The sequence below is a fragment of the Emydura macquarii genome, unplaced genomic scaffold, assembly GCF_026122565.2.
Source record: "Emydura macquarii macquarii isolate MOO-44397 ecotype Brisbane River unplaced genomic scaffold, CSIRO-AGI_Emac_v2 contig_2473, whole genome shotgun sequence".
In the NCBI taxonomy this organism is placed as follows: Eukaryota; Metazoa; Chordata; order Testudines; family Chelidae; genus Emydura; species Emydura macquarii.
Window position 1 is genome coordinate 4,626,571 of NW_027132610.1, and position 13,215 is coordinate 4,639,785.

General features: G+C 40.3%; 1 protein-coding gene across 1 annotated transcript in view; it reads right to left on the reverse strand.

The window, feature by feature from the left end:
• The window catches only part of MICU2 (mitochondrial calcium uptake 2), a 237,973-nt gene extending 225,579 nt beyond the window's left edge, over positions 1-12,394 (reverse strand). Inside the window, exon 1 of the mRNA XM_067562865.1 lies at positions 12,127-12,394. Coding sequence (XP_067418966.1) covers positions 12,127-12,336 — 210 coding nt within the window. The 5' untranslated portion in view covers positions 12,337-12,394. The remainder of the gene's footprint in view (positions 1-12,126) is intronic.
• Positions 12,395-13,215: the final 821 nt, after the last annotated feature.

The following is a 13,215-nucleotide window of genomic DNA, read 5'->3' on the forward strand; positions in this document are numbered from 1 at the left end:
TGTCAGAGCCTTCAATGTTGTGCACTATTATAAAGAAGATTGGCTAGCAACATTTCTAAACTAAATTGCAATGGAAGCCTCTGGTACTAACTCCAGGGCCCACTTTGATTCCCAAGTCTTTCAGATTTTTCAGTAGAAAGAAGGTTTCAATGCACCACCTTGTGATTCATGTGAGGGCCCCCGTTTTGGCATTCCAGGAGGATTCACATAACCTCATGTCAGTTCTGCTAAAACCAGATATACTACAAATCAAATTTTGTGGAGGGGAAACCACCTGGTTCCACTGCACTTCAGTGTCCATTAAATAAAAGGTACTATACTTAATATACCAGAAAGGAACAAATTCTGGGGAGGAGATGGACAGGAGACATTTCTGGAGATGGAACAAGGTGATGGAACAAAGCTTGTAAAGAAACCAAGCCTTACTTTATATGGCAACCATTCCATGATAGTTGTGATGATTTTAAGTATCTTCACTTTGTCTTGTTTTATTCATGAGACCTAGTACCACTGATCTGGCAAAGTGATCAGATTTCTGTACAAATTGAACCCAATTTGAGGCACATTTGAGGCCTACCTACAAGCGCTCTCCAATAGCATGCCTGATGTAGATAAAAGAATATTCAAACTAAGCTTAGTTTAAATATTGGTATTAATTTTACATTTATACTTCAAGTTTAAAGCATATTTTAAATATCATTATAATTGTATTTTGTGATAAAAAGGTGCCTTTTGTCATGATTATATTTTCAGTTAAAGTGTTTCTATTACAAGCAAAATTTAGAATTATTTCTTTTAATGAGACCAGATAAAAAGATTTCATTTTAAATTAATGTAAACTGCATTTCAACAATTATGGCAGTTTCATAATTTTTGATAAAACAATCCCCAAAGCAAAGAGTGATATTTTTTCTTTTTATGATAGTAGGCTAATATGCTAGAAGATTCTTGTGCTTGCTCAAATTAGCTTCTACATTTTCTTTCTGGTTTTATTTTAGTAGCAGATTCCTACAGGCAATTCCAGACATCACTACAAATCCTTATGCAATTTTATCCAGGATTCTATATTTATCAACAGACACTTCATCTTAATTGCAATGTATTTTTCTCAGCTGGAACCATGCTTTAAAACAGATAAGAAAAGCACAAATAAAGTTTTCCAGTACTAAATATCATGTAATCCAACAAATTTTTATTTAAATTAGAGATTAAGTTCTGGTTCCTGCACAGATTTAAGTATACGACTACCTTTATGCACATGAGTAATTCCATCAAATGCAATGGGATTGCTCACATGCATAGTTATTTACGTGCATGTGTGTTTGCAGAATAAGAGGGCTAAGATACTTTATACATCCACTAAGTTATTCTTATCTGCTTCTGTTCCATAAAACCAATTTTCCATAATAAAAAAGAATTAAGGAACGTGCTATGGAAGAAATTCTGGCTTGGAAACTGCATGAGCTGATCTGAGGCCACAACCTGGCCAAAGATGCGATGGAAGTCAGAATAACCAGTATCCCACAGAAAACGTTTTCCTTCAAAAAAGTGATTTAAACTGAATAACCAATCGGTTTCATTTTTTTTCTTGGTAGTTTCTGAAATAAAGGCACTGACAGTATCCAAAATACAGTTCTGATTAGAGCTTGGTGAAACTTTTCAGTAAAATAGTTCATTTGCTGGCAAATGCAGTTTTGATTGACCTGAAACTATTCATGAATTTAACCCGATTTCGTTTCAGATAGGAAAAAGATTTTCACAGTATGACATTCCAGGGTGCAAATCAGACAAGTGAGGAGCTATGTCATCCCTGCCCTGCAAGCTTGGGTGCCTCACAATGCTTTCCTACTGTAGCTCTCACCTGGGTAATTCACAGCATGCAGGTAACACACTGAGTGTCTGTGAATAACTGCAGCCTGTCAGCTTCCACCAGTCTTGGTTACCACTTGCAGGGTGACCCCAACATACTCCCAGTCCTGAATTTTTCTCCAAAAACTGTGTTCTGCACTGTCCAGCCATCTCCTAGACAGCCCAGATATATTACATCCATTGCCCCTTTAAGGTGATCAATATACAACAGTTTGCTACCCTAAAAGGAGTTATCCACATTGGATTCATTCTGATAAAAGAATAAAACAAGTTTATTTAACTATAAGGAGATCGGTTAAGTGACTACAAGGCATTAAAATCAGAAATGGTTACAAGAGAGATAAAGATAACATGCTTCCTAGTAATAAAACTTAAACTAGACTTGGCACAAGGTGAAGTCCCTTACCATATGTTCTCAGTAACCCTGGTGACCAATTCTCATGCCAGGATCTGCTCCCACATTGCTAAGGCTGTTTCTTTTTGTCATCTGGAGGGGGAGGGGGGAAGAGAGAGATACAGGGAGAGAGACTTTGGGGTGTTTTCTGCTCCTCACTTTTATAGTTCAAGTATCCTTTGAAATGCATCTTCCTGAGGTTTACTCCTAGATAAAGTTCATTCCTGCTGTGTGGATAGATAGAGACAAGGCATCTGGTGGTGAAAGATATTTCATATCGTTGTTTGCTAAGATGCAGATCTGTTTGTCCCTACTCCCCTTCCTTGCCAAAGAATGACCACTTGACAGGTAATTGTCCATCAACTTTGATGACACCTGGCTAGAGGTGTCAGCTTGTCCTTTGTCTTTGAGAAACAGAGTTCCCACCCCCCAGACTTGCCTGGTAAACATAGCCCAGTCATAATTTCAGTTTATGTTCACAACTTTACATATAATGTTGCTACATACATCTCCTCATGATATTATTGACCGCCAATGCCAAGTGCTTCAAAGAGAATGAACAGAACAGGTAATCATCAAATGATCCATCCTGTTGGTCATTCCAAACCTCTAGCAAACAGCAATCACTGCTTATCCATTGATGGACCTATCTTCCATGAAATTATCTAGTTCTTTTTTGAACCCCATTATAGTGTTGGCCTTCACAACATCCTCTGGCAAGGAGTACCACAGGTTGACTGTGCATTGTGTGAAGAAATACTTCCTTTTGTTTGTTTTAAACCTACTGCCTATTAATTTTATTTAGGGACCCCTAGTTCTTGTGTTATGAGAATAAGTAAATAAAACTTCCTTATCTACTTTCTTCACACAAGTCATTATTTTATAGACCTCTATCATATCCCCACTTAGTCATCTCTTTTCCAAGCTGAAAAGTCCCAATCTTATTAATTTCTCCTTATATGGAAGCTTTTCCATACCCCTAATCATTTTTGTCACCCTTTTCTGTACCGTTTCCAATTCCGATATAATTTATTTTAGATAGAGCAACTAGCTCTCCATGCACTATACAAGATGTGGGAGTACCATGGATTTGAGTCCTGCTTTGAGCAGGGGGTTGGACTAGATGACCTCCTGAGGTCCCTTCCAACTCTAATATTCTATGATTCTATGATTCTATGATTTATACAGAGGCAATATGATATTTTCGGTCTTATTAGCTATCCCAGTCCTAATGATTCCCAACATTCTGTTAGCTTTTTTTGACTGCCACTGCACATTGAATGGATGTTTTCAGAGAACTATCCACAATGACTCTAAGATCTCTTTCTTGAGTGGAAATAGCTAACTGAGACCCCATCATTTTATATGTATAGTTGAGATTGTGTTTTTCAATGTGCATTACTTTGCACTTATCAACCTTGAATTTCATCAGCTATTTTATTGCCCACTCACCCAGTTTTGTGAGATCCCTTTGTAACTCTTCACAGTCTGCTTTGGACTTAACTATCTTGAGTAGTTTTGTATCACCTGCAAATTTTGCCACCTCATTGTTTACCCCCTTTTCCCAGATCATTAATGAATATGTTGAACAGTACTGGTCCCATTGGGGGGGGGGGGGAGGGGACGGGACGGGACACGGACGGACGGACGGACAACACACACCACTATTTACCTCTCTCCGTTCTGAAAACTCACCACTTATTCCTACCCTACGTTTCCGATCTTTTAACCAGTTACTGATGCAGGAGAGGACCTTCCCTCTTATCCCATGACCACTTACTTTTCTTAACAGCCTTTGGTGAGAGACCTTGTCAAAGGCTTTATGAAAATGTAAGTACACTATATCCAATGGATCATCCTTGTCTACATGCTTGTTGACCCCCTCAAAGAATTCTAGTAGATTGGTGAGGCATGATTTCCCTTTACAAGAACCATGTTGGCTCTTCCCCAACAAATTGTATTCATCAATGTGTCTGATAATTCTGTTCTTTACTATAGTTTCAACCACTTTGTCTGCTACTGAAGTCAGGCTTACGAGCCTTTAATTGCCAGGATGGCCACAGGAGCCTTTTTTAAAAATTGGCATCACATTAGCTATTCTCCAGTCATCCGGGACAGAAGCCGATTTAAATGATAAGTTACATACCACAGTTAGCAGTTCTGCAATTTCACATTTGAGTTCCTTCAGAACTCGAGTGAATACCATCTGGTCCTGGTGACTTATTACTGTTTAATTTGTCAATTTGATCCAAACCTTCTCCTAATAACACCTCAATCTGGGACAGTTCCTCAGATTTCTCACCTAAAAAGAATGGTTCAGGTTTGGGAATCGCCCTCACATCCTCAGCTATGAAGACCAATGCAAAGAATTTGTTTAGTTTCTCCGCAATAGTCTCTTCTTCCTTGAGTGCTCCTTTAGCATCTCGATCATCCAATGACTCCATGGGTTGTTTAGCCAGCTTCCTGCTTCTGACTTTTTTGCTGTTACTTTTTGAGTTTTTGGCTAGCTGTTCTTCAAATTCTTTTTTGGCCTTCCTAATTATATTTTTACACTTCACTTGCCAGAATTTATTCTCCTTTCTATTTTCCTCAATAGGATTTAACTTCCACTTTTAAAGGATGCCTTTGTGCCTCTAACGGCTTCTTTTACTTTGCTGTTTAGCTACAGTGGCACTATTTTGGTCCTCATATTATGTTTTTTATTTGGGGTATACATTTAAATTTAGCCTCTATTATGGTGTCTTTAAAAAGTTTCCATGCAGCTTGCAGGGATTTCACTTTTGGCAGTGTACCTTTTAATCTCTGTTTAACTAACTTCCTCATTTTTATGTAGTTTCCGTTTCTGAAATTAAATGCTACTTGTGCTGGGATGTAACTGAATGGGACTCTTTTATTTGACTATTTCTCATCAGATCCAGCCCATATTTTATTCTCTTCCATTCTTTCCTCTTTACTAGGACATAGAGAATCTCCATTAATAGGCCACTCCGAATAAGGCTCCTCTGCACTGGTCAGCTTTCCCCCATCCCTTTAGTTTGAAAACTGCTCTATGACCTTTTCAATTTTATGTGCCAACAATCCAGCTCCATTTTGGTTTAGGTGGAGCCTATCCTTCCTGTATAGCTCTCCCTTTCCCAAAAGATTCCCCTGCTCCTAATAAATCTAAACTCCTCCTCCCTGCAACATCATCTCATCCATGCACTGAGAACCTGCAGTTCTGCCTGTCTAACTGGCCCTGCATGTGGAACGGCAGCATTTCAGAGAATGCCGCCATGGAAGTCCTGGACTTCAATCTCCTACCTAGCAGCCTAAATTTGGCTTCCAGGACCTCTCTCCTATCCTTTCTTATGTCACTGGTACTACATATACCAAGACCACCAGCTCCTCCCCAGTACTACACATAAGTCTGTCTAGATGTCTCGAGAGATCCGCAACATTTGCGCCCAGCACGCAAGTCTCCATACGGTTCTCCCGGTCATCACAAACCCAGCTATCTATGTTTACAATGATCGAGTCCCCCATTACTATGACCTGCCTTTTCCTAATAACTGGAGTTCCCTTCCCCAAAGAGGTATCTTCAGTGCAAGAGGATACCATGACATCATCTGGAAGGAGGGTCCAACTACGGGATTGTTTCCCTCCGCTCCAGTTTGATGTTCTTCTTCCCTGAGACTTTCATAGAGTCTGTCATACTGGAGGTGGGACCGTTCTACTGTGTCCCGAAAAGTCTCATCTACGTACTTCTCTGCCTTCCTTAGTTGCTCCAGTTTAGCCATCCTGGTCTCCATAGCCTACATACGGTCTGAGGGCCAGGAGCTCCTTGCACCGAATGCACACATACGCCACCCATCCATAGGGCAGGTAATCATACATGTTGCATTCAGTGCAATAAATTGGACGTCCTCCATTCTGTTACTCGACTTCTACCTGTATTCTCTTTTTACTCCTGCAGCTCTTTCTTTTATTGTTGTTTTATTTATTTACATTACTTCACCCTGATTTGAATTACAGTACTACAGAAAAACAAATATAAGTCATCACTATGGCTTAGTCTATACGTCAGAACAGCTATGTTGATTAGGAGTGTAAGAAAACCATACCTTTAACAAACACAGCTATGCTGGCAAAAGTTTACTATAGATGCAGTTATACCAGCAAAAATGTTCTTTTAAGTTTTATCAGAAAAAGCACTCTTTTGGTCGTACAAGCTGTCTCAACACTAGGAAGGTTTACCAGCATAGCTACACCGACAAACACTTCCTAGTGTAGAGAAGGCCTATATCTGGCATTAGCCAACAGTGAAAAAGGACGATACTAAGAGCTAAGTGGAGTCATCGCATAGGTAAAGGTTTACATTCAGCACTGAAGAGTTATCTATCACAGTACTTCCATGATAAATTCCTAAATAAGAACAGGCAAAAAAGGAAAAATGAATAAAGATGATTTCTTAAATTCTTCACTGCTTATCTAGAGCTTTAATGACCAAAAAATTACATCCATGGTAACCTTACACTAAACCTAGTCATGAACTTTTGTCTCTAATTTACAACCATTTAGAATGACAGAACAAAGAAAAGTATACTGTATGAATAAACACCAGATTACCATATTCTAAAGTAGAAAAAATATGATACTAAAGATAAGCAAGAAAAAAGCCTCTATGACAATACAGTAAGAAGAAATGAAAACTGGATTCACACACAATAAAGGAAAATAAGTCACTAGAAAATGAAACACGTTAACTATTCTTCTTACAGGAATAAAAAATTGAAACATTAATTGATCCTCATCCTGCACAGACTTATGGCATGCTTAGCTTTATGCACTGTGAGTAAAAGTCCCATTAAAATCAATAGGACACTGACCATTAGTAAATTTAAGCACTTATGTAAGTCTTCACAGGATTAGGGCCATTGCACAGATCACTTAATAGGAAAATTCAGTTACGATTTTGGAAAAAGATCAGTGCCAAGGTATTTTTATATTTAATTCACTAAATAATGAAAGAACAGGTTTGAGGGGATGGAGAAAGAGAAAGGAAAATACGGCAGGTGTAATACATTCTCATAAAAAAAGTATAAAATGAAATTTTTCAGAACTAGCTTTGATGCACATATTGTTTACTATAAAATCATCATTTACCAATGGTTAAAAACAGTTTTATATGCACACATCTTATTATTACTGCTCTGGAACAAGTAATATTTGAAAAAATTAGGCCCTGATCCACAAAGACATGAATAGCCCCATCAATGGGACTCTTCATAGTGCATACATTAAGCATACACTAAGTTTTTTGCAGGATCAGGGCCTTATGTAATAATTAAACAAAGTTATTAATTGTTATTGTATCTAACCGTTACAGTTGCCCTCAGGGTGAAGTTAATAGTGCAGGTCATTCTTAAACAGTGCCACTTGGACATCAGAGATACCTCAAATACTCACTACCATTGTTCACCAGTTAATTCACATGCAGCAACTGAACTGGTTGCATGGCTGAAGTAGGGGAAAAAAGAGAAGAACATGGAGGAATGTGGGAAATGTTTCACTGGCAAGAGATTCAAAGTTCTAAGCAGTAAAAATGAGGCTTTAGACAATTTACAGATGGTGGCTGACACACAGAGCTACAAAACATTTCAAAATTCCTAGTTTACATTTCAATAATGTACTTTTGTATCACCATAAGGTAGTTGAAATTTCTGCTAATTTAATGTTTATGAATACTTGTATCAAACTATTAATATTTTCTTTTACAGAACTACTTGTCTCTCTGTACCATCCCCCATCATAGTACACTGAAAAAAAATACTTAGGGCATTCATATAATCAAAGTGCTACATTGTGAAACAAATAAAAGGTGGCTTGTTAGCCTGTATATTCAACAGGACAATGAATAGTGAAGTTATCTGTGTCTAAAAGGAAAAAAAAATCTCAAACATAATACATGCTACTCTCAGAACAATTCTCCATACTACCAACATAGCTGCATAAGCAATTTACTAGTCTCACAATGCAAAACTGTTTATGAATATTTTAAGTTTACATTTATTAGACCTACCAGTAGCATCTAATACAGACTGCTCAGCAGAGAACATGCCTCAGTGGCTCTACTACTCCATCCCTCACCTCCCTTCCAGTATAGGATTTTACAATCCTGTTTTCATTTCATTCTCTTATTTTTCTTTTCATTTTCCGTTCTTGGCCTCAGTATCACAGTTTGTACGGTCAGCACTTGAGAAATTTCAGGGCAAGATTCACTAGAAGTTAGATGCAGAACCTTTGCCTCTAAGTGGCATGGAATTTCAGCTAATTTTACTGCTGAAAATGGAAAACAAAATTAAATTACTGGAATCTGCTACTATTCAATGCTTTCACTTCTCCCCAACAGAAACAGTTCCTAGAAATCCTAAGTTCGACCTAGAGGGTCGAAGAGTACGGCTAGCCATTATTACATGGGAGCTATTCCACAGCCCTACCACAACCAGAATTATGTTACTTCAACACAGGCTCAGATGTCTTTTCCTCTTTTTAAAAAAAAATATTGGGGCTCACAAGTGTCATAGGACAAGACTACTTCCAATTCATTTGGCGAGACCACTTCCAATTAATTCATGTGATGATTTTGGTACCTGATTATGGTTACACAAATCATTTTAATTATACATGAATACTTACCTTGGCATATTTTCCATTACAAGACTTTTTGTAATCCTTCAAATTGTAATCTGATATTTCATATTTTAAATGTAGCATTCCATTGTTGTGAAATAAAAGACTACAGTTTGTGAACAAAAATACTGTGTTTTGCAATCTGTTGATTCTTCAGAGCAAATTAAAACTATTCCCAGAAGTATGTTAATGGGTGTGAATATTGGGTGCCCCACAGTATTATTGCTATGACTATAGCTATTGATATATTCAGCAAGTCAAAGTTATCATCAAATGGGTATTTCAAGGCTGACAGGACTAAGATTTAACTCATCACAAAAAACGCACAGTTCTAAAAACCGTTCTGCTGATCTTAGGGCTTGTCTACACTTACCTCGGAGATTTGGCAGCAGTCGACCGGAGTTACACAAGCTACACAAAAAACCTGCATAACTCCCGTCGACTTCTTTGCTTCCGTTCTGCTCATCGTCTTCACTGCACTGCGCCGATGGGAACCGCATTCCCGTCGACGCAGTACTACTCCACTTGAGAAAGTGGTCTTAATACATTGATTTCTGGATCAACTAAGCAGGTCTTCACTGACTGCTCAGTTGATCCAGAGAAGTCGATCTGACAGCGGCGACTTTGCCACCATCAGTGTAGACATAGCCTTAGAAAAGTTTGTCATCACTTCACAATAAGGGCTGCAACACTGATGAAATCCTAGCCTCTCTATTTTGTGACTCAAGAATAAACCAATGATTAGGGGTTTTATGCAACTGCCTGCCCTACACTCTTCAATGTGTTCAATATTTGTTTAAAAAGCAGGGTATTTACAAAATTTTGCTCACTGAAGTATCCAAGATTAGAATTCGTGTACATTTCCAATACCTAATCCACTCATGAGAACTGACCAGATGGACAGCACTACAGGAACATCCATGCACCCAACAAGAAACATCTAGTAGGTTTTATTTAGGCCTACCAGTCTTGAAATGCCTTTTTAAATCAAAACATGATTTAATCCACATATTAATTTCATCTCCTAAGGAAAACAAAGAGAGTTCACGCCAAAACTGAAAAGGACAAAGTAAGTATGAATAATAATGTTCTGAAGTTTGCAAGAGAAGAGTTTTGTTTGTTCGCTTTTAGTATCCATTAATGTAAGAACCACCATACTGGATCAGACCAATTGTCCATCGACCCTGGCAACCAGTCTTAACAACAGTGGCCAGTGCCAGATGCTTCAGAGCGAATGACCAGAACAGGGCAATTATCAAGTGACCCAACCACAGCCATCCCATCCCAGTTTCTGGCAGTCAAAGAAAGGCATAGAGACACCCAGAGCATGGGGTTACATTCCCCAGGATCTTGGCTAATAACCATTGATGGCCCTATCCCTCCATGAACGTATCTAATTCTTTTCTGAACCCATTTATATTTTTGGCCTTCTCAACATCCCCTGACAATGAGTTCTACAGGTTGACTGTGTGCTGTGTGAAGAGGTACTTCATTCTGTTTGTTTTAAACCTGCTACCTATTAATTTCATTGGTTTGTGTTACCTGAAAGGGTTAGTAACACGTCCTTATTCACTTTCTCCACACCATTCATGATTTTATAGGCCTTTATTATATCCCCCCTCAGTCTTCTATTTTTTAAAATGAACAGTCCCAGTCTTTTTTAATCTCTCCTCATATGAAAACTATTCCATACCCCTAATAATTTTTGTTGCTCTTCTCTGTAGTTTTTCTAATTCTGATATATTTTTTTGGAGATGGAGGCAACCAGAACTGCCTGCAATATTCAAGTTGTGGGAGTACCATGGATTTATATAGTGATATGATATTTTATCTCATCTCTCTCTTTCCTAATGGTTCCTAACATTTTGTTAGGTTTTTTTTTTGACTGCCACTGCACGCTAAGCAAATGGTTTCAGAAAACTATCCACAATGACTTGAACATCTCCTTCTTGAGTGATAACTAATGTGGAGCCCATTATTTTGTATGTATAGTTGGATTATGTTTTCCAATGTGCATTTCTTTGCACTTAACACTGAATTTCATCTGCCATTTTGTTGCCCAGTCACCCAGTTTTGTGAGACCCCTTTGTAACACTTTGCAGTGAGCTTTGGATTTACCTATCTTGAGTGATTTTGTATCATCTGCAAACTTTGAAGCCTCACTATATTCCTGTAACCCTTTATCTGCAAATTGATGCTTAATAGGCAAATACATTCTAATATTCATAACACAAACACAATACATGGACTCGCCTGGAAAATATTTTTACTGAGTGGTGTGTCATGCAATTCAGACAGAAGACAAAAACATTGTGTTTGTGAAATACTCATTCTTAAATACACAAATGCCAGCTGAAGTGATGACTTTAGAGTGTGAAGCAGAAGACAAACTTTGTAAATTAACAATTAGAAGCAAAGCTGAATAACAATGTGTTCTTGTGACAACTGCAAACGCACAGGTTCTAAGTTATCTACATTATTTTGTATGATTATGGTTTACAGTGAATGGGGAAAGACACTAAGAAGGAAATCCTGCTCCCACTGAACACAAGGGCAAAACTCATTAATTTAAATGAGGCCAGGATTGTCTTACGTGAAATACTGTTGATCTTGGTTGCTGCCTGATATCAGGGGACCAGACACATGCATTACCTCACCTGCTTGACCTCAGATGAACTAAGCAATGGAGGCTCTTCCAGGAGGGCTCTATCCATAGTTTTGGGACAGGTAAAGTAGGATCATTATGGGTTGCTTATCAGTTGGTTCCACACTGCACCTACCAACACACAGATGTCAGCAGCTTCCATTGTCATGTACCCTACTTTGGGTCAGACACCGTGTAATTATTGTCTATGCACCTTTCTTCACCTGCCAGGCTTTCCTGACATAAGCTGTGGGCTGCACTGGGTCACAGTCAGTCAGTCACTCACTCTGCGTGTGCTGTGGCTTTATTGGGTACTGAGGGAAAGTACCCGATACTTGGGCTCGCCAGTGGAGGGTGGGTGGCTAGACTAGGTAATGGCCCTGGGCTGGGCTATCAGGTGGAGTGGGGAGAGGAGCGGGTACGATAGCAGGTAACAGCACCAGCCCGCTGGCCCTTCCCCAGGGAATGGTGTCTGTGGGTGTGGGCGGGGAGACGGAGGTTATAGCGGGTCAGAGCCCCTGCCCTCGGCCGGGGGATGCTGGTCACTTACCTGAGCCAGCACCGTCAGGAACCCGCCCGGCCCTGGCCGCGCGCACCAGCCGCTGTAACCCGCTGCCAACGAGCCTCCTCCAAGCAGGGTGGCAGCTGCAACCCACAGACCCGGGGCCCGCTGCTGGCTGCCGGGGTCGCGCAGTCCGGGGACCCTGCCCCTCAAGGAACGCCGGGCACCGGCAGCCAGGGCCGCTCTCCAGGCCGCCATCTTCCCGGAAGCAACTACAGAGCCGGACCGAAGCTGGGGCAGCGCAGAACTCACCCGGAGCCCGCCGCTACCCAGCCGGCCCAGAGCCGCGCTAGGGAGCATGCGCAGTGGAAGCGTGATGCCTCTGCCCTTACTTTGCCCTCAGTTTCAGTAGCCAAGCGCGCAGAGCGGGACACGGCAGGGGGCGGGAATTCTCTGCGCATCGGCCCTAGGCTTGTATGTGACCCTCTGCGCCCTCCAACCCGGTGTCCATGGCTATCCCACAGAACCTAGCTCTGCCAGGGAGCGTGGAGGGGGACGTATGGCTGGGGACCAATTGTCCATCAAGTCACCCCCACAACACATGGAAACAGAATAGTGCCAGGGAGCACCAAACAGCCAACGGTTAAATAAAGAACCAGGGGTCACCAGTGAAGTTTATAGGCAGCAGGTTTAAAACAAACAAAAGGAAGCACTTCTTCGCACAACACACAGTCAACCTGTGGAACTCATTGCCAGGGGATATTGTGAAGGCCAAAACTATAACAGGGTTAAAAAAAAATAACTATATGAGTTCATGGAGGACAGGTCCATCAATGGCTATTAGCCAAAATGCTCAGGGATGCAACCGCCATGCTCTGGGCGTCCCGAGCCTCTGATTGCCAGAAGCTGGGAATGGATGATGGAATGGATCATTTGATGATTGCCTGTTCTGTTCATTCCATCTGAAGCACCTGGCATTGGCCACTGTGGGAAGACAGGATAGTGGGCTAGATGGACTGTTGGTCTGACCCAGTATGGCCATTCTTATGTTCTAAATGGAAGGGGAGTGGAGGATTTTTTTAAGAAAGTGGAAAAATGTGAACGATGGGAGTGCAATTAACACCATAAAATGTATTG